Here is a 23,180-nt window from a genome sequence, read left to right as displayed (position 1 = left end):
GCCTGGCATGAGTTCCTATCACGTGTTGGAAATTAATCTGACATGTTATCAGAACGTGTTACCGAGTGTGGAAGTAAAAGTGTGTTAACGAGGTTCTCACAAGGGGGAAGAAAGACAGATGGAAGTAGGAGCAGATGAAACTCTCTTTTCATGTTTATTCAACGTACATATTGTTAAAAGAATTATACAAATACAACATAAGTTGACTAATAACTAGCATACATATATGAAAACCTTCAAACAGCTACAAATACATAAATGTGAAATACTGTGAGTACTGTGTATGAAGACAATGCAGGTGCCATAACAAACGTTTTTTTATTTACAGCATTTAACATCAAACCTGCAAAATGTTTTCTTTTGGAACTTATACAATGTCTTCATTTATTTATTATAAAAGACTTGAGTAAATGTTTTCTATATATTTAATCTCACAGGTAACAAAAACAACAAAGAGGTCAGAGGTCATGACTGAAATGCTTCTTTGTGCCCAGTGAATATTCTCATCAGTCTGTCAACCACGGTTTAGCCGTTGTAATCTTCTCCACCATTTGATCCTGTATTAGTGGTGATGCTGTGAAATTGGACTTGGTTGGGGGAATGTTGAAGCCTTTCTTTCTGCACACTGTGCCGAACCCCATAACAAAAGTAGATGATTAAACCTGTTGGAAGAAAAGACACACCACACATGGTCAGGCCCGCGTGTTATTTGATGTTGTTACACATTTTGTGACAATGAAACGTGCGTTTTGTAGAGATATTGTTCACACACCTATTGCCATCCACACTGCATAGCGGATCCATGTGTCAGATCCAAGCTGAGCCATAAGGTAGACATTGGCAAGGGTGCTGACTATAGGAAGCAATGGCACAAATGGAACCTATGCATAAGAAGAAGGAGAAATTAAAAAAAAAAAATAAAATATATACACAAATTCCCTGTTTAAACTTTAATGTTGCAAGAAACACATTGAAGTCCCAGCAATATTTCAAACTGATTAGCAGAAAATCACTGTTTGCTCGATGCATATTTAATGGTTACTATCAGTAGCTCTAAGCTCAATGGCAAAGACAATGCAATGCCTGTGTCTGTAGTTGGCATGTAGGGCCATGGGCCATAGGCTCAATCAGATCTGTGTGTAGCTTAGTTCAGCGATAGATAGTGACTTAACAAACATTTATTTATAAGAAAATCTTTGAGATGCCACTTTAAGATAGATGAGATGTACCATGAAAGCAGCTTTTGTTGAACTCTGTGGTTGTCTCCAGATGATCAAGATAATGAGAAGCAGAATCAGTACGATCACAGAGACGCAGAGAAGACTCCACCACTCCAGGGCCTGCAGGGAGTCTACAGCTCCAGATATGAGGAGGCTCAGGATGATGGCTAAAATGACTGAAGAGATCAATGTAAGTTCCAATGACTATTTCCGAGGGAAATCATATACCTAAAGGATGACAGGAATCACTAACCAGTAAAAACAGCTAGAACAGAGACATTTTTTGACGTCCGTAAAGTTGGTTGTGAGGGAGGACTGAAGACTTCATGGATGGTAAAAGGATCTGGTTCACTGCGTCCGGAATTTTCGTCTGCTTGGTATCTGCAAAGTGAGGAAATGTCAATAAATGTTCCAAGGCAATTAGTAAATATAACAATCTCTCTATACACAATATATAACAGTGATTTAATCAAGGAGTTTATTCTTGTGTGAAAACATGTTTATGTCAACCACGTGTAATATTAATGTTTCTAACACACCAGTTTACAGTAATGATATCCTACATGTTTGATTATGATGACTCATACCTTAATATAAGGATGCATATGGCAACAAGTGTGTAGGCGAAGAGGGTTCCAATCGACATCATGTCAACCAGTGACTTCAGGTCAAACACCAACGCCATGATAGCTAAAAGAACATAAATAATAACAAGAATATTAATAAGAAGAAGCTTTTATATATGACCATCTGACACTCATTTCAATTACCATTATTTCCACTATAGCTTAGTCCAGGTGTTGTTTTTAAAATTCATGTAAGACTCAGAGAGAGCATATTAATAATAATGATAAATTGTATCAACTGTGCTTTTAACAGTGCTCAAATAACATTTAACAAGGCAAAGAAACCGATGAAGCAAATAAAATATACATAATTAATACGTAAGAGATTTTCCCATTTTTTAGTTCATCAATTCTTCATTTTTCTGATCAGTAATATTTGTAGATCATTTGTGATTCTACTGTTGATTTGGACACGGCTGACCTGTCACTACAGGGCTCACAGAGAAAGTGTATTTACAGTCAAAGACACACTGTGTGCTTGAACTCGTCAGTTACGGAACAGTTTGTGCAGATTAACTCTGCTCTGCACTATACAGCTAGAAAAGGAAAACATTAACCTGTTGCCAAATATTGTCCCTCCTCTAAATAAATACATTTAGCTGTTTAGAATCCGTGTAGCGTGTGTGTTGAGCAATGAGCGTGAGGATGAACAATTAGGTTCAAAACAGGAAGGGATTTGTTAAAAGAAACACAGAGAAAAGACAGTTCATTACTGAGATGTATATTGTGTGAAGTTTACCTGCTGCAACCCCTGACACCAGGGTTGCTATGACAGGACTTTGTCTGTCACTGAGTTTGCTGAGCGGTGTGAAGAGAAGTCCGTCCCTGGCCATAGCAAAGATAACGCGAGGCATCGGGAACATTGATCCAAGAAGGCTGCCAGGAATAAACTCAGATAACTCAAACAACGACAACTGGGATTGCTGTGATCTTCCTTTACTGTGAGTATTCTACATGTCAGCCAACGATAATGTATTTCTACTCATGTAAAATAACAATTCACTAACTGGACAATGTCAAATTGAAGTTGAGTAAAATTTTTAAAAAATCCATTTGATCAGTGGGACAGAATCTGGTTTTTGAAAGACCCAGTGCGCTTCATACCTGGTTGACAGTGCACAGAGGGATCCCACAGCCACTGCGTACTTTGCAGGGCCCCAACCGATGTATGTAAAGGCTGCAGGCAGTGGGCTGTGAACACTGAGCAAATAGTAGGGCATCATGAGAGTCAGGGCAGCAGACACTCCAAAATAGGCCAAGAAGCAGATGAGGAGAGATGCCACGATACCAAGAGGGATCGACTTCTGTGGGTTTTTAACCTCCTCACCTAAAGGAAAACACATTTAGTTATACATATTGAAGTTATACAATTTTTTTTGCTTGCATTTGCATGAACAGTGTGTGTGTGTAAGTGTGGTCCAACAAAGTAAATACTGCTCATGTGTAAAATGTCTATCTATACTACATTTCATTTTCAGAATTTTTGTTACATGCACCAAAACAACAGGATTATATTTTACATGTTTCTGTCTCAATTATGTACCACGTGATTATACGTCTGAAATTCATTCTGATGATGTAACGGCGGAACCTCTTTTAACTTACTTGTTGTGGCAATACAATCAAATCCAACGAATGCATAAAAGCAAGTGGCCGCACCCGCTAATGTTCCCTCAAAGCCGAAAGGGAAAAATCCCCCACTGCCATATGTCGAGGTATCATTCAGTGAAGTGTGGTTTCTGCAGAGAACATATAATAATAATTTACAAACTAATTGGTATTTAAATATTTTAAAGTCAGTTTAATATTTCTTTTTAACACTAACAGCCTGTAAACTATGTTTTACCAAACACGGCAAAGTAAAAGGTAGGAATTTAATTTATTTGTTTCTGTGGTCTGCAGGTGAAACATGTTTTTTATATTAATGATACTTACTCATATGCTTCTATGATAGTGTCTTCAGTAGTGTACCAGTTGTTGATGTCACCCTTAATGAAACCAGAGATGATAACAAACAGCAGCACCAGGACGTTAACCGCAGTAAAAACCTTATTTACTGTGGCCGACTCCTTTGCACCAAATGCAAGAATCCCTACAAACAAAGCACACAAATATAAAGTCAGACGTGTATTTGAACATCATGAAAGTTCACTCGTCCAAAATACAAGAAAATATTAAAAATGCATTAACAATAATGTCCCCCTCTTTATTTTAGACATTGAAATAAAAAAGACCACAAAGATTGCAACAAAAAATGTGATCATGAAACTCGCCTGCCAGGAGCATTATGAGAGCAGCTGCAAAGAAGTCTGGGTAAGGAGCTAATCCAGGTAAACCCATCGCAGTCTGTTTGCCCAGAGAGTTGGCAATGACATTTCCAATGAGGTCATCGAAGGTCCCACTCCATGCCCTGGCTACACTCGATGTCCCTAATAAACAGTGAACGAGGAGGAGACACAAAATGGGTTAATTCACATAGATAACTTGAGCCTTGTCACATCCGGTGTTTTATGAGCTGAGAGGCTGCAGCATCTACTAAAGAGATCATTGCCCACACAAATTGAAAAACAAACAGTCTTTACCGATGACATAAGACAGCAGCAGGTTCCAGCCGGTGATAAAAGCCCAAATCTCTCCCACAGTCACATAGCTATAGAGATAGGCAGAGCCAGTCTTGGGAACACGAGCTCCAAATTCAGCATAACACAGTCCAGCAAATATTGAGGCCACTGCAGCTATCAGGAAAGAGATAATGATACTCGGCCCGGCCACGGCTCTGGCAACTTCTCCAGACAGCACATACACCCCGGCACCAAGTGTGCTGCCGACCCCCAGAGCCACCAGGTCAAGGGTGGTCAGGCTCCGGCGAAAGTTGGATTCCTCGCCCTCGGGCTCCAGAGGTTTCCTACGCGTCAGACTCTGCAGGAACAGTAGAATCTGTGCTCCAGGCATCTTGTAAAACCTCAAGAGAAAATGTACAAAAAGGGGATACGGCTGAGATCTGATAAAAGTCTAAAGACAAATTAGAAAGTATCAACATCCATCTCAATAACATTTTCTGGTTAAAAGATATACATCTCTGTTTAGAAAATGTAAGTACAGTGGCAATTTAGAAATCAAATGCTGCCGTTGTCATATAAAAGTTAAACATAATCCAGATGTGCATTTCATGTCACCTGTGAGCGATTTGCTGTAAGGGCATGTGAAAAGAAGTTGTAGCTTCATTATAGTACATTTATAGCTATTCATCCTGAATTAGAACGCATCAAACCTTTAAGACAAACTGACCCTCTCCTAATGACGCTGACCAAAACCAGTAGAATATTCATTACATTTAAGAAAGTCATCCTTCTTACCTTTTCAGATGAATGCAGCTGTGTACGAGACTGTGTTGCGATCTGGCCGAGAGAGAACGCTAAATGTGAGGATAAACCCATTCGCTGTGAACTCAACATTTTTGACACGTCTTGTTACATTTCAGACGTACGTGCCATTTCTGAAAATGCCCGGATCACAATGATTTGTTTGAGAACCGTAAAAAGACTGTCAAAATATGTCATTCATTTCTTTAAGCAAATGATAAATTATGATATTTTGCTTCCATTCCGCATCAAAACGTTTGTCCTCATATACATATATAGATACATGTATCTGTATATATATCTGTATACAGTATATATATATATATATATATATATATATATATAGAGAGAGAGAGAGAGAGAGAGAGAGAGAGAGAGAGAAATAGTTTTTAATGTTACTTAATAATACTTTCCCATATGTTTTTATTGGGCCTCTTGAATGTTAAATCCCATATAAACACTGTAGTGATGATTGGATATTCAAAAAACATGTATTTGAATTTCTGTTGTATTAAGTGTTTTCCTCAGTTTGAAAAACTTGTTCAATTGGGGAAATGAAGTTGCATGATGGAATTTCAATATGTGAACCTTGTTTAAGATTTAAAATGTGATAAGATTAAAGTTTAGTCAGTTCTCGACTCATTCTCTTCCAACTTCAGGTTGAGATGACTTTGGTTCGGGAGCGAACTGTGAGTAGACTTCATTAACCGGAGGAAATGGACTACCCCTCTCGGTTAATGATTCATCTGCAGAAAGGGGAAAGCTATAGCCATTGTCCAGTAAATTCATTCATCACCCTGGAAAATTTGGGGAAAGGCTTTAAAATCAGTGCAAAGCTGCAGATTGATTTCTTGGAGTGTATCTTATTGATTAATACACGGCCGGGTACCAGGTAAGTTTGATTCTGTGTTATAGTCCATGTTTGTTGTTTTAATAGTTTAACTTTGGGAGTTAAAAACCAATGAAGAACAGTTTTAGAGAGTTCAAAAAACTCTCTAAACTATTTAGCTATTGCAGTCATTTAAAACATTTTATGATATAACAGTCAATTTCTTTGCCGATTGCACTTTGCTAGAAGTTTTTATCGATTATATATATTTGGAAAAAGTTGAGATTATATAGTTTTTAATTTAATGTTTTTGTTATTTACAAAAAGGAGACAGGGGACATTGGTTTCTGTATAACATTGGATGCATAATAATATTCTACTTTACTTTTATTGGACATTAGGGGATTTTTCTAAAAGCACAATGAGCTTTCTGTCCAAAAAAGAATGGCCGTATTAATTTAAAATAGATTTTATATGACTCGGCATAGAACATTCTCTTAATAATTGTTGATGGGGGCAAAGAGTGGCTCTTAAGCAGGTAGTTACTTCATTATCGCAGCTCTGCCCCAGCATTTTTCCAGCAGTATTAGCCAGATGCAGTGAGGCTGCGATGGCTCTTCTCCATGGTGACTGGGTTCACTGGCCACAGCGTGAGACCGAGCCTTTGCAGGAAGGAGAGTCATTAGTGTGTGACTTCATTCTCGGCTGATGTAAATCCTGCGTCTATTTTGGTTTCAGGTGGATATTTCCAGCTACACGACCACGCTGTGGCTGAGGTGTTAAACATTCAGATTCATCTCTTTTTTAGAAAAATTACAGGAGAAGTCAACTCTCAACAGACTTATATACAGTAATTGGGTATTCTAGTAACAGCCTTTAGTTGTGTTGGCTTCTAACACCATTTTCTCACTATTGTGTCATTGTGTTATTTGGGAGAGTATTGAAGTAGGGTATAAGATACTTTTGCAAACTGCCACGGAATAAGAATAATATTTATTTCCTGGTGAATTATCAAGAAAATTTGAATTTCCTTTTGCACATGGACCATTCGGATATCTAATGTGATTGTGGCCTATTCCCCTCTTTTCTCACTGGCAGGCATTTTCTTCTGTGCAATCATGAATAACACAAGACATCGAGGCAGGCCGATTTGTGGGAGAAGATTATGCTGAGAAGATCTCCACTCTTCGTTTTAGACACCAATCCATTATCCATTAAAGGAGAAAAGTAAAGATGAAACTGGTTCTGCATTATCTGATACTCTTGGGGTCCAGTTATGTGATTTCCACTTACGGGCCCCATCAAAGAGCACAGATGACCGGGGATATTTTACTCGGAGGTCTTTTCCCGATGCACTTTGGTGTTTCGTCCAAAGACCAAGACCTCGCAGCTCGGCCGGAATCCACACAGTGTGTCAGGTAAAACACAAGACTGTTGACATAGTATTTTTGATAATTTCTGTTTCTTTTCAACTTTTCTGAATCCAGCCTCTGATGTTTTTTGCAGGTTCAATTTCCGTGGCTTCCGTTGGCTCCAGGCCATGATTTTTGCGATTGATGAGATTAACAACAGCAGCACTCTCCTGCCCAACATCAGTCTGGGCTACAGGATATTTGACACATGCAACACGGTGTCAAAAGCCCTGGAAGCTACCCTCAGTTTTGTCGCACAAAATAAGATTGACTCACTGAATTTAGATGAATTCTGTAACTGCACTGATCACATCCCATCAACCATTGCAGTGGTGGGAGGAGCTGGGTCTGCAGTTTCCACAGCAGTTGCAAACTTACTCGGCCTATTTTATATTCCTCAGGTGAGTCACAGACCATTAATACTCTGGCTGAGTCTTGAACTTAAATAGGAGCAAATGTACGGTGGCCAAGACGTCTCATACACGTGCAGTGCACTAAAGGAAAACACTAATTCCAAAGCCCAACATGAATAAGAAAGTAACCACGCAACTATAAAAGACACACAACAGAAAACACGCTACAAGAGCCTGTACTGTAACACTTAAAATAAAAAAGTATAACATTTTAAGTGATGGCTAGCTTGGCCTGGTTTTTCAAAAATGACAGTAGCAGTAACTAGCTCATTTTATTGTTAAGATCCATTGTTGCTCACTTTTGTGGCTTTTGCTGTTGTGTTGTGGATCTTGCATTCACGTATTCCATTAGTTGCTGTTGTACGAGAGGTCTCCACCATGTGTTTTATCATAAAATGACAAAACCTTTGTCAAGTTGATCAAAGAAAAGTAATGAGCAAGACACAACAAAAACCCGGTGGATAAACTGAAATCTCTCCTCTCAGATCAGCTACGCCTCCTCAAGTCGCTTACTGAGCAACAAGAATCAGTACAAGTCCTTCATGAGAACCATTCCCACAGACGAGTACCAGGCCACAGCCATGGCAGACATCATTGAGTACTTTGAGTGGAACTGGGTCATTGCTGTGGCCTCCGATGACGACTACGGACGCCCAGGGATCGAAAAGTTTGAGAAGGAAATGGAGGAGCGAGACATCTGCATTCACCTGAATGAACTTATTTCTCAGTACTCTGAGGATCATGAAATCCAAGCTCTGGCTGACAGGATCGAGAACTCCACAGCCAAAGTCATTGTTGTGTTTGCCAGCGGCCCAGATATTGAGCCTCTAATCAAGGAGATGGTCAGGAGAAACATCACAGATCGCATTTGGTTAGCCAGCGAAGCGTGGGCCAGCTCCTCCCTTATTGCCAAACCAGAGTATCTTGACGTTGTGGCAGGAACTATCGGCTTTGCTCTGAAGGCGGGGCGTATACCAGGCTTCAGGGAGTTCTTACAACATGTCCAACCAAAGAAAGACAGTCATAATGAATTTGTCAGGGAGTTTTGGGAAGAAACCTTCAACTGTTATCTGGAGGAAAGCCCAAGACTGCAAGAATGTGGCAGCACTAGTTTCAGGCCTTTGTGCACAGGTGAGGAAGACATCACAAGCGTTGAGACCCCGTATCTGGACTACACACACCTTCGAATCTCCTATAATGTATATGTTGCAGTGTATTCCATAGCACAGGCCCTGCAGGACATTCTTACCTGCACACCCGGACATGGACTTTTTGCCAACAATTCCTGTGCAGATATAAAGAAAATGGAAGCCTGGCAGGTAAAATATTGCAGGTCCCCTCAACCGTAGCTGTTATATACCTAATTTCTTTCCATATGTGAATCATCATGTGTTTCTGCCCCTCAGGTCCTGAAGCAGCTGAGACATTTAAACTACACCAACAGTATGGGTGAAAAGATCCACTTTGATGAGAATGACGACCTGGCTGCAAACTACATGATTATAAACTGGCACAGGTCCACTGAAGACGGCTCTGTGGTGTTCGAGGAGGTTGGATACTACCACATGCATGCCAAGAGAGGGGCCAAACTGCTCATTGACAGGACAAAGATTCTGTGGAATGGATACGGTTCAGAGGTCAGTCAAAACTATTTTTGGTCAATGTTCTCATCAGTACATTCCTGTGTTTCCTGTGTTTCCTTGTCATTCCGTGTTTGTTTTTTTAATTCACCTATCACAATGTCCTTAGAACTGTCTGTAATTTTATCAACATTGTAACCTGCAGATAAAGAAGAAGATTGTTACAAATATACATTGTTACAACTTTTTAAGGCTTCCATTTTCACTGGAAAGCAACTTACACTTAAATGATCTCAGTAAAAAGACCTGAGGTCACCATAGGCTTCGAGTTGCATCAACATATTTCAACACATAGCAGGTTGGGGACAATAACACAAGGTGCAAACATAGAGAAATCTATCAACTGCTTCTTTATAAATGCTGGTAGACATTAGCAACCACTAAGAGTCATGTGTGTGTCCACCTCAGGAATGAAAGTCCAATATTAACTGACATATTTGCAATGTTTTGTTCTCCACCACCTCCTGAGAGAAATATTAGCAATTAATCAATCAATATTTTGTTTTATTGTGTATAGCCCATATTCATAAATAAAAGGGTTCCTCATACGGCTTAACAATCTTTGCCAGGTGTGACATCCTCTAAACTACATACTCTTGTGTAACCTTTCTTTCCATTTAACATCCTGTAGGTGCCATTCTCGAACTGCAGTGAGGACTGTGATCCTGGCACAAGAAAGGGCATCATAGATAGTATGCCCACATGCTGCTTTGAATGCACTGAGTGCTCAGATGGAGAGTACAGTACTCACAAAGGTATACAGAATTCAAACATTCATATACACATTTTACAAAAGTTATACCTTGTAGCTTCTGTTGTAATTTCAAGACGCACACACACCAATAACGTTTTATTTATTTATACAGATGCCAGTGTTTGCACCAAGTGTCCAAATAACTCCTGGTCCAATGGGAACCACACGTTCTGCTTCCTGAAGGAAATCGAGTTTCTCTCCTGGACGGAACCTTTCGGGATAGCGTTGACCATATGTGCAGCGCTGGGTGTTGCCCTGACAGGCTTCGTGATGGCCGTCTTTGTCAGATTCCGCAACACTCCAATAGTGAAGGCCACGAACCGAGAACTGTCCTACGTCCTCCTGTTCTCTCTCATCTGTTGCTTCTCCAGCTCCCTCATCTTCATAGGAGAGCCGCAGGACTGGATGTGCCGCTTACGCCAACCTGCCTTTGGGATCAGTTTTGTTCTCTGTATCTCGTGCATCCTTGTGAAAACAAACAGAGTCCTCCTGGTGTTTGAAGCCAAGATCCCTACAAGTCTCCATCGTAAATGGTGGGGGTTAAACCTACAGTTCCTGCTGGTGTTTCTGTGCACATTTGTCCAAGTCATGATATGTGTGGTCTGGCTGTACAACGCCCCACCTTCCAGTTACAGGAATTATGACATAGATGAGATGATTTTTATCACATGTAACGAAGGCTCTGTAATGGCTCTTGGGTTCCTTATTGGCTACACATGCCTGCTGGCCGCTATATGTTTCTTCTTTGCATTCAAATCACGGAAACTTCCAGAAAACTTCACCGAGGCTAAGTTCATCACTTTTAGTATGCTCATATTCTTTATCGTTTGGATCTCTTTTATCCCTGCCTACTTCAGTACTTACGGCAAGTTTGTTTCAGCGGTGGAGGTCATTGCCATACTGGCATCCAGCTTTGGGATGCTGGCCTGCATCTTCTTCAACAAGGTCTACATCATCCTTTTCAAACCGTCCCGGAACACCATCGAGGAGGTCCGGTGCAGCACCTCAGCCCACGCTTTCAAAGTGGCGGCAAAAGCTACTCTAAAGCATAGCACGGCTTCACGGAGAAAGTCGGGCAGCACCGGTGGATCTTCTGCCTCCACGCCGTCATCGTCCATCAGCCTGAAGACCAATGGCAATGACCCGACTTCAGGAAAGCCCATGGTGAGCTTTGGCAGTGGAACAGTTACTTTGTCCTTGAGCTTCGAGGAGTCGAGGAGGAGTTCTGTGATGTGATAGAATATTTGTGGCTCTGTCAAGTTTCAGCTTCATCTGTCCCATTAATAGGGTGTTTTGTTTTGTTTTTTACACGTAAACCTTTACATCTTTCCTTTTTCCTAACATTTTGTCCGAAATATGATGATCACTCCAACTAATATACTGTACCTGAATCCTGTGTCTTGTTAATGTGTAGTAAACCTGCTAGTAATATTCACAAAACGTTTTGTACAATTAAAAAACTTTATATGATCCTCATGTTTATTCTTTTTCTCAATTATTTAGATCAATGAACTCCATCTAGAGAAATGCAAAACATGAACAACAACGCACAAGACAAATTTTCACAATATTATTATAACACAACACATGCATCTTTTATTTTCTTAGATGTAAATTATTTGGAAGAAACTTGTTGCGGAAGATCTAAATTAAAATCAAAGCTCAGATTCCCTGACCATCCGACTGTGGCGGTAATACACCATGTTTAGCACATAGACCCACCAGGTAACATGGAGCAACATTTAACCAGTGGACAACATAGGCCCTTTAACACGGACAGTATAATGACTAAAATAAATAAGTAGTCCCTCAACATAATATTGTGAAATCCATGCCATAGGGAAAGACTATTCTACTGTCCTAATCAAGAAAAGTAATAGAGTAATACAGTTATTTTTGGGATAATCTGTATTTGTCTCTACAGCACAGGGGACTTTCTGTATAATTATAAAAAGCTAAACTGTGGAGCTTGCATTCACTACAAATAATCTAAAATTCCCCCCAAAATATAGATCTGAGTGAATGAGGGAGAAACAAAAATGAAGACACTGATGGAGGTCTACGTGGTATTTTGGTTTCGATCTTTCAGAGAATTATCTCTGCTTGCTTTTCACAAGTCCACAACAACTGCAAATAGTGCAGGGCTCTCTCACATGCTAACGTCATTCTCACTATAGACCTATACCCCGACATCATGTCCTCACATTATAGAGGAGCTATAGAGGGGCAGAGGAGAAGCTGGCAAAGGTAGTGACACCGCTCCGTCTGATAGTCAACTGTGAGGCTGTGACCCTTTCCTGCAAAAGACTTGTTCTATGAAGTAATAACAAAATATTTATACAATTCATTATATATAAGGGACCATTTTCAATTAGTATTAGTATATTTTGCTGAATAATACTCATGACCAGAAAATATACAGAAATAACATTCACATTTTTAATATAGATATTTTGCTTTTTATTTCTATTTCTTCCTTACTGATGGATTAGTGAACAGTATTGTTTGACCATACTCTGAAAAGACACTTAAAGCTCTGCGACACAATCCTGATGGCACCCAAAATAAGTATTACTCAACAAACCTCTGTAGCATATTCCATCACACGGATCTTCTTCAAAATCTATCATCACAGTGGATGTTAAAAGAAGTAATAAAAAAGTAGGTAAAAAGGCATTTGAGGACTGCAGCACCACCACTTTGCTTAAAAAGACGATGACACGCTGAGGAGTTCAGGATCGTGGCCGACCTGAAGCAGCTGGACAACCACTTCCTCTGTTGGCAGGAGCAAGACCTTTACCCTCAGAGTCAGTGGACCTCTGCAGGGAGACCAGCATGATGTCTGTCTCACTTGGAGGAGCTGTGAGACAAGAGTTAGGACCAAATAACCAGGAAACATTACATGATGGGAATGTTTGTCTCAGTTCTTTGGGTCAAACATAGCTGATAAATTCCTCATGCCCATCACTGTGCAGTATTTTCATTGCTTTGTTTAGTCAATGACATTGATTTAAGGGTTCTCATCAGCATGAGGCCAGTGTTACCTATTGTAAAAAAAAAATTGTCTATTTACTGATATTATTTTTTTTGTTTGATGATGTTTGGCCTCTCAATGGATACAGTGAATTGAGGGTCCATGACTATTATTTTGAAAACCACCCACCCGGAAGTATGAGTAAAAAATGCACTACATTTTGACTTTTGTAAAGCTGACTGAAAAAAAAATACATATCTTCCTGTTTAATGATGATGATTAAAACAAACAACCATGCAGAGTATTTCAAACATGCAGTCACAACTGTCATCTTATATGGTGTTGTCCAAATAAACAACACGCCTGACCAATGTATTTAGACTGGCTTTTTATTCACTGTTATTAATTCAGTAATCTATATTATACATTTTATGAAATAGATTTTCATAAAATAGACAGATTTTTGATATATATGTTTATATATATATATATGTGTTAGTGTGTGAGTGTGTTAGTTTATTACAGTGAATTACAGGATATACATACTACATATAATATATCTTGCGACAAAAGTGGTGATGAGATAATGATTGATTAAATTTTTTCTGTGAACTATTACTTCAACTCAGAATTTCTTGATATCATGAGATATCATCTTTTAACTGGAATGGATCTCCATGACAACCTATGCTGCCACTGGGAAAACTGGGAGATCTCAGGAGCTAAAATGTGGCATGGCTGGTATTGTCTTGTGTGTATGTAGTGTGGTTCAGAAAATAGTGTGTGTGGACAAAGCATTACACGCGTTAAGTTGATAATGAAATGAAGGTCAAGTACTAAGTACTCATGTAATAATAAAATAATGAGTGCTCATGGGTCAGAGTGTCAACATCTTGTTGAACAACATGTTGATATATATGTGTGTTAGTGTGTGAGTGTGTTAGTTTATTACAGGATAAACATAATACATATAATATATCTTGCTATGAGTTGGTCTCTGACATCAAAGTCATTTTTCATTCATCCTATTAAAATACCTTTGAACTGAATTTGATTTGTTTGACAGGTGCTGTGTGAACACAGTTTGAATGATGTACTTTAAACGGGTGTTTTATAAACACATTGGTTGATCGCTTTAATCCCACTGTGCAGTGCGGAAGCTTTAACTTTGAAACCCCCGCTGCAGGAGTGCGTGTCTCTAGCTTGACCGTGTGTTGTCCTGTGCCCGGGATGATAACAACGTGTGATAACAACAGAGATAAGGTGTGTGAACCTCGCCGCTGCCAGGGAGGAAGTGCTCTCTCCTGCGTGTCCCCACAGTAAACTCCCGCTGTGTTTACTCTGCCTCTTCACACGGTGTGCTACAGGCTAAAGCTAATGATTAACTTGTGCAGCGGTTTACCGTTACAACTTGAACCACATCCGCATTCGTCAGCCAGAGAGCCTCGGAGGTGTGGGGCGGCGAGCAGGAGAAGAAGCAGCAGCTGGCAGCGATGTGCGAAGGTAATGTCATGCTTTGTGGAAGTGTTTTAATAACCTGCTTTTAAAGAAAACACAGGGAGGCTAGCCGGACAGAGCTAGCTTCCAGCGTTAGCATGTATCTGTCCCCTGAAGAACATCAGGAGGAGCTGTGAACATGTCACAGGGTTTATGGGGTTCCTGTATAAATATGGCAGCCGAGACACGGCAGAGAACATTACTGGGTACGTGTTTAATCTGTGTTTGCTGCTGGTGGCTCAAGCACATTCAGCTGATGTCACACTGCTAACGGTCTTTGTTTGGTTTCCTTAAATAAATAAATCAGCGTTTTGTTGTCGTTGTGGTCACAGCTGAGCCACCGATGCTTAATGGCCAACCACTATTCATGATCACTGTTTCCTGTAGGAGACTGTTACAGTTTCCAGGTGCTTTACAGGGATGATGATGGTTAATCAGAATAATTTAATTTGTAGTTAAAATAAAGGATCATTTTCCTCCCTGTTTTATAAACTGGATTATTCCCTTGTGAGATAACTGTCACACCTCGAGAGCTCAGTTACACTGTGGACAATGGGATAATAACGTATACATTTACTGACTGTACCTTCCTGGAAGCCTTTTCAGCAGATGGTATGAGTATAAGAAACGTATCTAACACTCATCTTTTATCTTTGTTTTTTAAGGATAACATTGTATCCAGTGTTCTGTTATTTTGTGAAAAGTAATGGTGTTAAATATCACTTTTTAAAACTGTCACCTGTGTTGCACAAGAAGGCGTGGCAGTATCAGATCGTGATTCAAAAACATAAATTCTCATTTGTTTTCTCTCTGAATCAATTTACAGATCTCGGAGAACTACATTTTTGACCTTATCTCCTCAAACTGGAATTCAAGGGTCCAGCGATGGATTTTCCTCGATAAGTTTTTCTTTCTTCACTATGATCATATCCAGAATGGCGGCACATCCCATCGCCATGGGATGACTGTTCATAGAGTCTGAGGCCATCAGTATTTTTGCTGAAATGTCCTACAGGGACCAAATATCCTAAACTCCAGTTAACAGCCTCTACGCTGGCCACTTTCAGTGTCTCACATCAGCAAAGTCAAACAGCTATGGGCTTCTGTTCGCCTGTGTGCAAGATTTTGCGCAGGGCAAAGTATTTTGTGTTGCTCTTTCTCTCGCTGTCTGTGCTGGCATGGATTGCAACCTTTTCTGGGGAAACGGTGAAAACCCCTCAGGAGACCTCAGCCACTATAGAAACAATTTTCAAAGGAGACAGCCTGAGGGATAAACTCAACTCTTGGACAACAACACCTGATCGTGCAAATACTCCAACACCAAAAGGCAAATGCCTTAAGGAATCACCTTTGCTACGTAAGTATATGCTGGAAGAGGTTACAAAATTATTGTGCGTTCGTGTTTCCTTTAGTTTGAGTGAATTAAGGTCAATCAAATCTGTTTGTTTATGATGCCCATGTGACAAATTATCTTTTTTACCTCTCGATAAATAAGATTAGTTAGCTATTATGTAATTAAGCAGACAAAGGTTTATGTGAATCATTAATCAATGAAATCCCTTTGAACTTCGGTGACTATAGCAGTTTCTCATAACTACTGGTAGATTGTTTCATTCCTGTTTGTAAAAAGTGGGAAGCAACGTGATGAAGGTTGTTAAATAAAAGCTTTTCAATTACTCTTGGCACTTTTTTTGTACTAAGGATTTTTATTTGTAAGAACATGTTCTGCAGAATTGTGTGTGTGTCAAGTATCTCCTGAAAATGTTCTACATAGAAAAAAGAAATAGAAGAAATAGCTTGAATTGACAAAGGTGGAACATTTTTTACTCTATTCAGCACATAATCATTCAAATGTGAATAAATCTGCTCACTTTGCTGAGTCTCATATTTCTTTTAAATGTGATGACTCTTGTTTCTGCAGAGGGATCTGTGAAGCTGTCATTTGAGTCCTCTCTCAAACTGAAGGACGTGGAGAGTGAGAACGACGCGGTGGCCGAGGGAGAGTACGAGCCTCCGGGCTGCGTGGCGAGGCAGAGCGTAGCGATCCTCATCCCTCATCGCAACCGCGAGAGACACCTCCTCTACCTCTTGCACCACCTGCACCCCTTCCTGCAGAGGCAGCAACTACATTACGCCATTTATATAATCCAGCAGGTATTGTTCCAAGATTCATATTTATACATAATAAAATGTATGGTCTTGTGTATTATTTTATATACTAGGCGTAGTAAAGCTCCTGCTGGTTATTACTTCTTATTTTTTTTCCCACCATTCAATTATTTGCTAAAGTTTCTCTTTAACTTAAAAAGGAAAAGTTAAAATGATCACCATTGTGTATGAGCTCATTCTGTTAGAAACTATGATTGTCAGATTATTTCCTGTCAATGAAAATTATAAAAACATGTTAAAATGACAAAATGTGATACCACTGCACCTGATGGGCACACATTGAGGGAAAAAAAAAGCAACTCTGAGTGAAGAATTATTATCATATATACCCATAATATATACCCATAATAAAATGGTTGTGATACTTTAAAATAAGATTTTTTTCCTCTTAAAAAAACAAAATATCAAGCGAATAAAACATTCAACTTGCAAGTAAAAACAGACATTGATTGGTTAGACCTTTTGTTTCTCTTAAATAAAAATCTGTCGGGCACCATTATTCTCATCAGTGTTTTTTAAGTGGAGACGTAAACAAATCAAATGAAGGCAAACATGTTCACAAGCCAAAAGCAAATAATCTACTGCCAGTGTTTTCAGAGAGATGTAAAGTTGTAAGTAAACTGAAGGCAAACCACAGAACAGTTATGCATGTATGCTTAGGGAGCAGGTTCAGAGCACACAACAGCTGCAGCATTAATAAAGATTGAGTATTAACACTCCAACTTTTTTCAATGGAGACTAATGTTATTGTTTCCTTTTTTTTAAGGCTGGTGTTAAAACCTTTAACCGGGCCAAGTTATTAAATGCTGGGTATTTGGAGGCACTGAAGGACTACAACTGGGACTGTTTTATCTTCCATGATGTGGACCTGGTTCCTGAAAATGATCACAATTTATACGTCTGTGACAACCAGCCCAAACACTTGGTGGTTGGTCGGAATGCCACAGGATATAAGTGAGTATATGACTTAGAGTTTATTCCCTTGAAGTTAGCAGTTAAATCTTATCTTATCTTTGTGAATAAACGACGCGGCATTAACAGATGTCGGTCTCCTCTGGGATGATATTACCTTGAAAGGTCTCATCGATTAACCACTGTAATTCTTCTTCATAATCTTTAACTCTCAGGTTACGTTACAAAGGCTACTTCGGAGGAGTCACAGCCATGACCAAAGAACAGTTTCTAAAAGTGAACGGATTCTCAAACACTTACTGGGGTTGGGGGGGAGAGGACGATGATCTTCGCATCAGGTGAGACAGAAGTGGGAATCATTGGATCATTCAGTGTGCAGCAGATTGGTGACGGTGCATATTCCTTCATTCATTCACTGATGTATGTATCTGCCGTCTCGTGAAGGGTGGAGCTGCAGAAAATGACGATAGTGAGGCCGCCCACTGATGTAGGTCGTTATACCATGGTGTTCCACAAACGGGATAGTGGCAATGAAATAAACAAGGACAGGTCAGTAACTGGGAGAATGTGTTCTGCTTGTTTCAGCGTATTAGAGGGCAAATAAAACATGTGCCTTGCAACAGCCTTGAATGGTATGTTCAATGTTTTTTGCTAAGATAATTTTTGATATTTTTCTCCTTTAATCTGAAAACAGACAAAAGTGATAAATACATTTTTTTCTCCTGTTTTCAAGGATTTTTAAAGAAGATGTGTATATAAGCATTTATACATATTATGATGGAGTAACAAAGGCCACTTAAAGGGAGTTAAATTGAAGAATGTGGATCATCTTGTTAAGTTATACTTAAGATTAAGTTTCACAAATAACAAAATACTTAATCCTTTTGCTCATCAGCATCACATTAAAAGTATCAAGACTTTGAAAATGTTATTTATTCTCGTATTATTATAACTTTTTTTCTTGTAAAATGATTTAAGAATTATATTTTCCATTAATTCTCAAAATCTCCATTATTTTAAAAAAATCCAATTTTTCTGAGATAGACAAAAGAACAAACCTGAATCTATCCTGGTAAACAATATACATGTCATCTCTTCCATACACTATTTTTTTCTTTCCTCTCAGGATGAGGCTGTTAGGACGAACACGGCAGGTTTGGAGAAAGGACGGACTCAACAGCTGCTCATATAAGACTTTGTCAGTGGAGAGGCTGCCTCTTTATGTGAATGTCACTGTGGACATTGGTAAGCCATAGAGTTAAGATTTTCAACTGGAAGACCTACTGTGACCAAAAATAATATTTTATGATATTTTATACACTCCTCCAGGCCTCTGAGTGCAGAACATCTGATGCAATTTTAAAACACAATCAACACACAAAATGCACACAGTTTCAGTTCACATATTAGTGGTAACCACATTTGTTGGTTCATCTTTTCACAATAACGTTGCATATCATGCTGCTTCCATTCCTTCATATTATAACCGGACTTTCTTCGTTATGAGTCGGAGCATCCTGCAAACATTGAATACAAATACAGATATCTAGATATTCCTGGTATTTATATATTGCTGTAGCAAACTTTGATTAATTCATCCATTTGCCTTATTATTTGCCTTTCTGATGTATATCACAGCGTGAAACATGCTGATATGTTGTGTCTAAAGTCCTGTGACGCTGTGTGTATTTTGTGCACTTTATTCTCTGGATACATTGAAATGTTGAAGTCCCTACAGTCAAAAGTGGTGTGACCTATTTTCCTGAGCCAATAACCGAACACCAGTGCTTTTTTGCAGAGCCTGTAAGAATGTTGATTTCTAAGTTTGATTCGTAGCTCAGCAGAGATGATTTATTTCAAATTGACATGTTCACGTCTAACTGTAGAAACGGTGTTATCTGAGGTAAAGTTACCTATGGATCAACTGACAAGGATCACGTTCATTAAAGCTACACAATTTGAGTTTTGGCCACCAGATGGCAGAAGGACCAACTAGCAGCCACATTAGCAATACTTCTAATCTAGTAAACATGCACTTTCAACTTTTTTAGTTTTACAGTGTTGAAGCATAAAAAATGCAATCAGGCTTTTGCTTGAGATCAATGAACATAAATAAAAATGTTTAAACTGTCCAGATTAAAAAAATACATGACTTAATCTTAATTAGCTTCAAATTATCCTCATCTGTATTTTTAGATTTCTGGAGTCTAGTCATAGTGGACAAACTGAAATTCAAGAAATCTTAATAATGCAAAATATTCAGAGTCCTCCTCATCTAAAGCTTGGCAGTATTAATATATTATACAGTGCCAATTAAATTGTGCAGCTTATCATTGAGAACAGATACTCGAGCAGCAAAAGCAATAATAATATAAGGTGAACATATCCAGTGATATTCAGCTGAATATATTGAAAAAAGTTATCGGTATCACAAGGTAGGTTATATTCACAGCGGACATTTGTAAGAAACCACACAGAACACCAAGCTGAATCCGGCTCACTTCCAGCCTCTCTAATGTTATCTATCGTCTGCTGTGATAAAGGTCCGTCAAAGACAAAAGTAATTCTCCTCCGCCTGCCTGCTCAAAAAAATAAACCTCAATCATCATATTTTCCGAGCATCACTTACTAAAAGAACATCCATCTTTGCATGTTTTGATCCATGGTAGGGCCATTATGATGAGATGGTTAATTATACTGCATGTCTTATTTGGTACAAGGCCTTAAATGCTTGAATTTCAAGCAGATATTAATGGGTGGGGGATTCTCAATTTATTAGTCAAAATGCTATTGTTTTTAATGATAGTTGTTATGTATTTTTACCATCACATGTGAAGACATTTCGTTGAAGAATTATCTGGACACTCATGCTCTGATCACTGCATGTTGTGTCTGATACACGCATATCAAATCTGTTAATCACTAATATGTATTTTTAACCTAGTGTAGCTACTGGTATGTAACAACTGCATTATGTTTTTACTTTTTTTTATCTGAGACTGAGCAATATTAATGACCTGGTTACAGTTTACTTGAGCCACCTGTTAAATTTCATATTCCTTCCTTTTCAACTAGAGCTTCATAGCAACTACAGCTGCTCTAATTCATAATTACACACAGAGACATGTTCTGTTTGTGTGAGTATTGCTGTTTCTATGAATTGAACAGCTCATATATCTGCAGTGTGGTGTTGGGGTCGTTGTACATTTCAAGTATTAGAAAGTAGCCTGATAGTCTTCATTTCACAGTAAACAAATGCTTTCTTTTCTACTTGTTCACAACTTTTGTAAGTGAAAATATTCTCATGTGCACAAGTTAAAACTACAACTTCCTTTGTAAAATGATCACAACTAAGCAAGTTCGTGGTAGTGATGTAGCATCAAGCATTCCACTGACATTTCAATTTTTTTTATAATTTATATAAATAATTGTATGAAATTCAAATGGATGCCATATTAACTGTTTGAGAATTTCATTTGATTGATTTTGAACATTTGAATGTATGTGGATCTTTGGATGATGTGACATGTTCTGTTTGTGTTGAAGAGAGAACATTGATCATGACAGGTGGAGATTATGCATTACACTCCCAATAGGATTATTTTCTCTTTAGCGCAGATTTAATAAATGGTCTAGTATTTTTTCTTATCAATGTCTTGTGGTTTCATATGTTTAATGGCAGAGGTTTTCTCGGCCAAGGACCCCATACAAGATGTATAAAATTCAGGAATTCATTTAATAATAGACAATTTTTTTTTTACAGTTCTACTTGGTTATATGAAAGAAGAACTTAAGAAAAATGTCATAGAAAGACATGTATTATGCATCATAACAGTATCATAACTTAACAAAACACTAATGGAAAAAAATCCTGAAGGTTTTATGGGAATCAAGCTTGTTGCAATCAGTAGGTCTCTAAGTTCTAAATACAGCATATTAGTTGTTATAATCAGTAAAATTATATCATTGTTTATTATTGTGATTTTGTATTAGGTGTTTGTATCACATCAAATTTGATACCACATTTTTTATGAAACTACAGTTGAGCTAAAAGGTAATCAGAAAGTTGTGAAGGGGAAAATCTCACTTGAATTTAACTTACTAACTGATGTGCTGGCACATTGCAAGTGTGCATTGTTAATTTTTCACAAAGCCTGGTTTGACAGTTCTCCTCGAACTCGGTGAGTAAAGCCTTCTTTAAAATGTATTTTGTTCAAATTCAAATCAACAATATCTCATTCATAAAAAGTATTGAGCCGGTTTCTCATTATTTCCATTCTCTCACATTAGCAGAAGAGGAATTATGCTGCAGCTCTAGAAGACATTGCATCACTCTGAGAACATGGACTCAAAGTAAGGACAAAGAGCAACCCCTTGTTACCCGGATACAATGACATGTCTTCTCAGCTCCATAGCTTTTTTTAAACCAGTATGCAAAGAAAGAGCGGGATGGACAGAATGATGTCATCTCCTCTTCCTATGGTGCAGAAAGAAGGCTTTGTCTTGTCGAGGCTGCGCCTGGTCGTGTAGCTCACATGTGACACGCACCAGATACTTTTAGCACAAAAATATCAACAAGAACACGAGAATACTAGAATGTCAGTTGTCTTCTCAACATGTACTGTGTTGTTCCCACTTGTAAATTGAGCAAATAATTCACCAGCGCCATGTCCACATCATTATTTACAACAGCAAGGAGCTCAGAGGCCAAAGATGTTGGTGGAATTTTGAATTTACATCTTTGTTAAAGATTGAACTGTTGGATGGCTACTGAGCTGTTCTACAACTGATTTCGCAACCTTGACAATGTTAAATTATTTCATTGCAGTATTTCATAACGGCCCGGCAGCTCAGTGATTCTACTGATCAGCAAGAAGGTCCAGCATCTTGTCAGTGTCCACTCCAACGGGTCAGGTGAACAGGAAACTCAACAGAACCAGCACATAGGAACATGTTTGTGTGTTTGTTGCTTTGCCTTTCAGCCACTGCATGGCTTTAAACCCCCTCCCTTCCAATGACCCCCATTATCTTGAATAGGAATTTGAAGATAAAGCAAATGGATGGATGCTGTCTTACCTCCAAATAGATATCTTTGAGAAAACAAGAAACTAGAACACACTTCGAGCTGCTAAATGATTTCTAAATCGTATGATAACTTACATCTGAACTGAGTCACTTGTAGTGAAGAATCCTTCAGCTCCAGAGTTTTTTCTCAGCTCTGTAATGATAGCTTCAGTATCTTCTCAGCTCATTGTCCTGATTTTCCGGTTGTCCCGATATGACTCTCTTAGTTCACTCAATTGGCTCTCTCAGCTGCTTTTAGCACAACAAGTCATTGGTGGAGACCAAAACAGAGATAAAACAGACTTTTT

The 23,180-nt window shown here is 38.7% G+C and overlaps 3 protein-coding genes across 3 annotated transcripts; 2 read left to right on the top strand and 1 right to left on the bottom strand.

Moving 5' to 3' along the window:
* Positions 1–525: 525 nt before the first annotated feature.
* zgc:175280 (cationic amino acid transporter 2 family protein) lies at positions 526–4,810 on the bottom strand. The gene is made up of 11 exons (XM_061085316.1): positions 4,429–4,810; positions 4,120–4,275; positions 3,782–3,938; positions 3,452–3,585; positions 2,951–3,173; positions 2,586–2,722; positions 1,802–1,910; positions 1,474–1,601; positions 1,230–1,396; positions 773–881; positions 526–662 (listed from the first exon to the last, which is right to left on the bottom strand). Exons 1-11 carry the CDS (start codon positions 4,796–4,798, stop codon positions 526–528), a joined length of 1,827 nt encoding a protein of 608 aa, XP_060941299.1. The 5' UTR covers positions 4,799–4,810.
* A 2,457-nt stretch (positions 4,811–7,267) lies between these two features.
* casr (calcium-sensing receptor) lies at positions 7,268–11,641 on the top strand. The gene is made up of 6 exons (XM_061086452.1): positions 7,268–7,455; positions 7,544–7,850; positions 8,348–9,181; positions 9,269–9,499; positions 10,134–10,257; positions 10,369–11,641. The coding sequence occupies exons 1-6, from the start codon at positions 7,271–7,273 to the stop codon at positions 11,490–11,492; spliced, it is 2,805 nt and encodes a 934-aa protein (XP_060942435.1). The 5' UTR covers positions 7,268–7,270; the 3' UTR covers positions 11,493–11,641.
* A 3,014-nt stretch (positions 11,642–14,655) lies between these two features.
* Positions 14,656–21,456, top strand: b4galt4 (UDP-Gal:betaGlcNAc beta 1,4- galactosyltransferase, polypeptide 4). The gene is made up of 7 exons (XM_061085608.1): positions 14,656–14,733; positions 15,554–16,084; positions 16,649–16,881; positions 17,663–17,850; positions 18,024–18,146; positions 18,253–18,357; positions 18,935–21,456. The coding sequence occupies exons 2-7, from the start codon at positions 15,823–15,825 to the stop codon at positions 19,062–19,064; spliced, it is 1,041 nt and encodes a 346-aa protein (XP_060941591.1). The 5' UTR covers positions 14,656–14,733; positions 15,554–15,822; the 3' UTR covers positions 19,065–21,456.
* The last annotated feature ends 1,724 nt before the right edge of the window (positions 21,457–23,180 follow it).

Source organism: Limanda limanda, chromosome 14 (genome assembly GCF_963576545.1).
Source record: "Limanda limanda chromosome 14, fLimLim1.1, whole genome shotgun sequence".
Lineage (NCBI taxonomy): Eukaryota > Metazoa > Chordata > Actinopteri > Pleuronectiformes > Pleuronectidae > Limanda > Limanda limanda.
The sequence above is the reverse complement of the archived record's forward strand: the minus strand, read 5'-3'. Positions and strand labels throughout refer to the sequence as shown.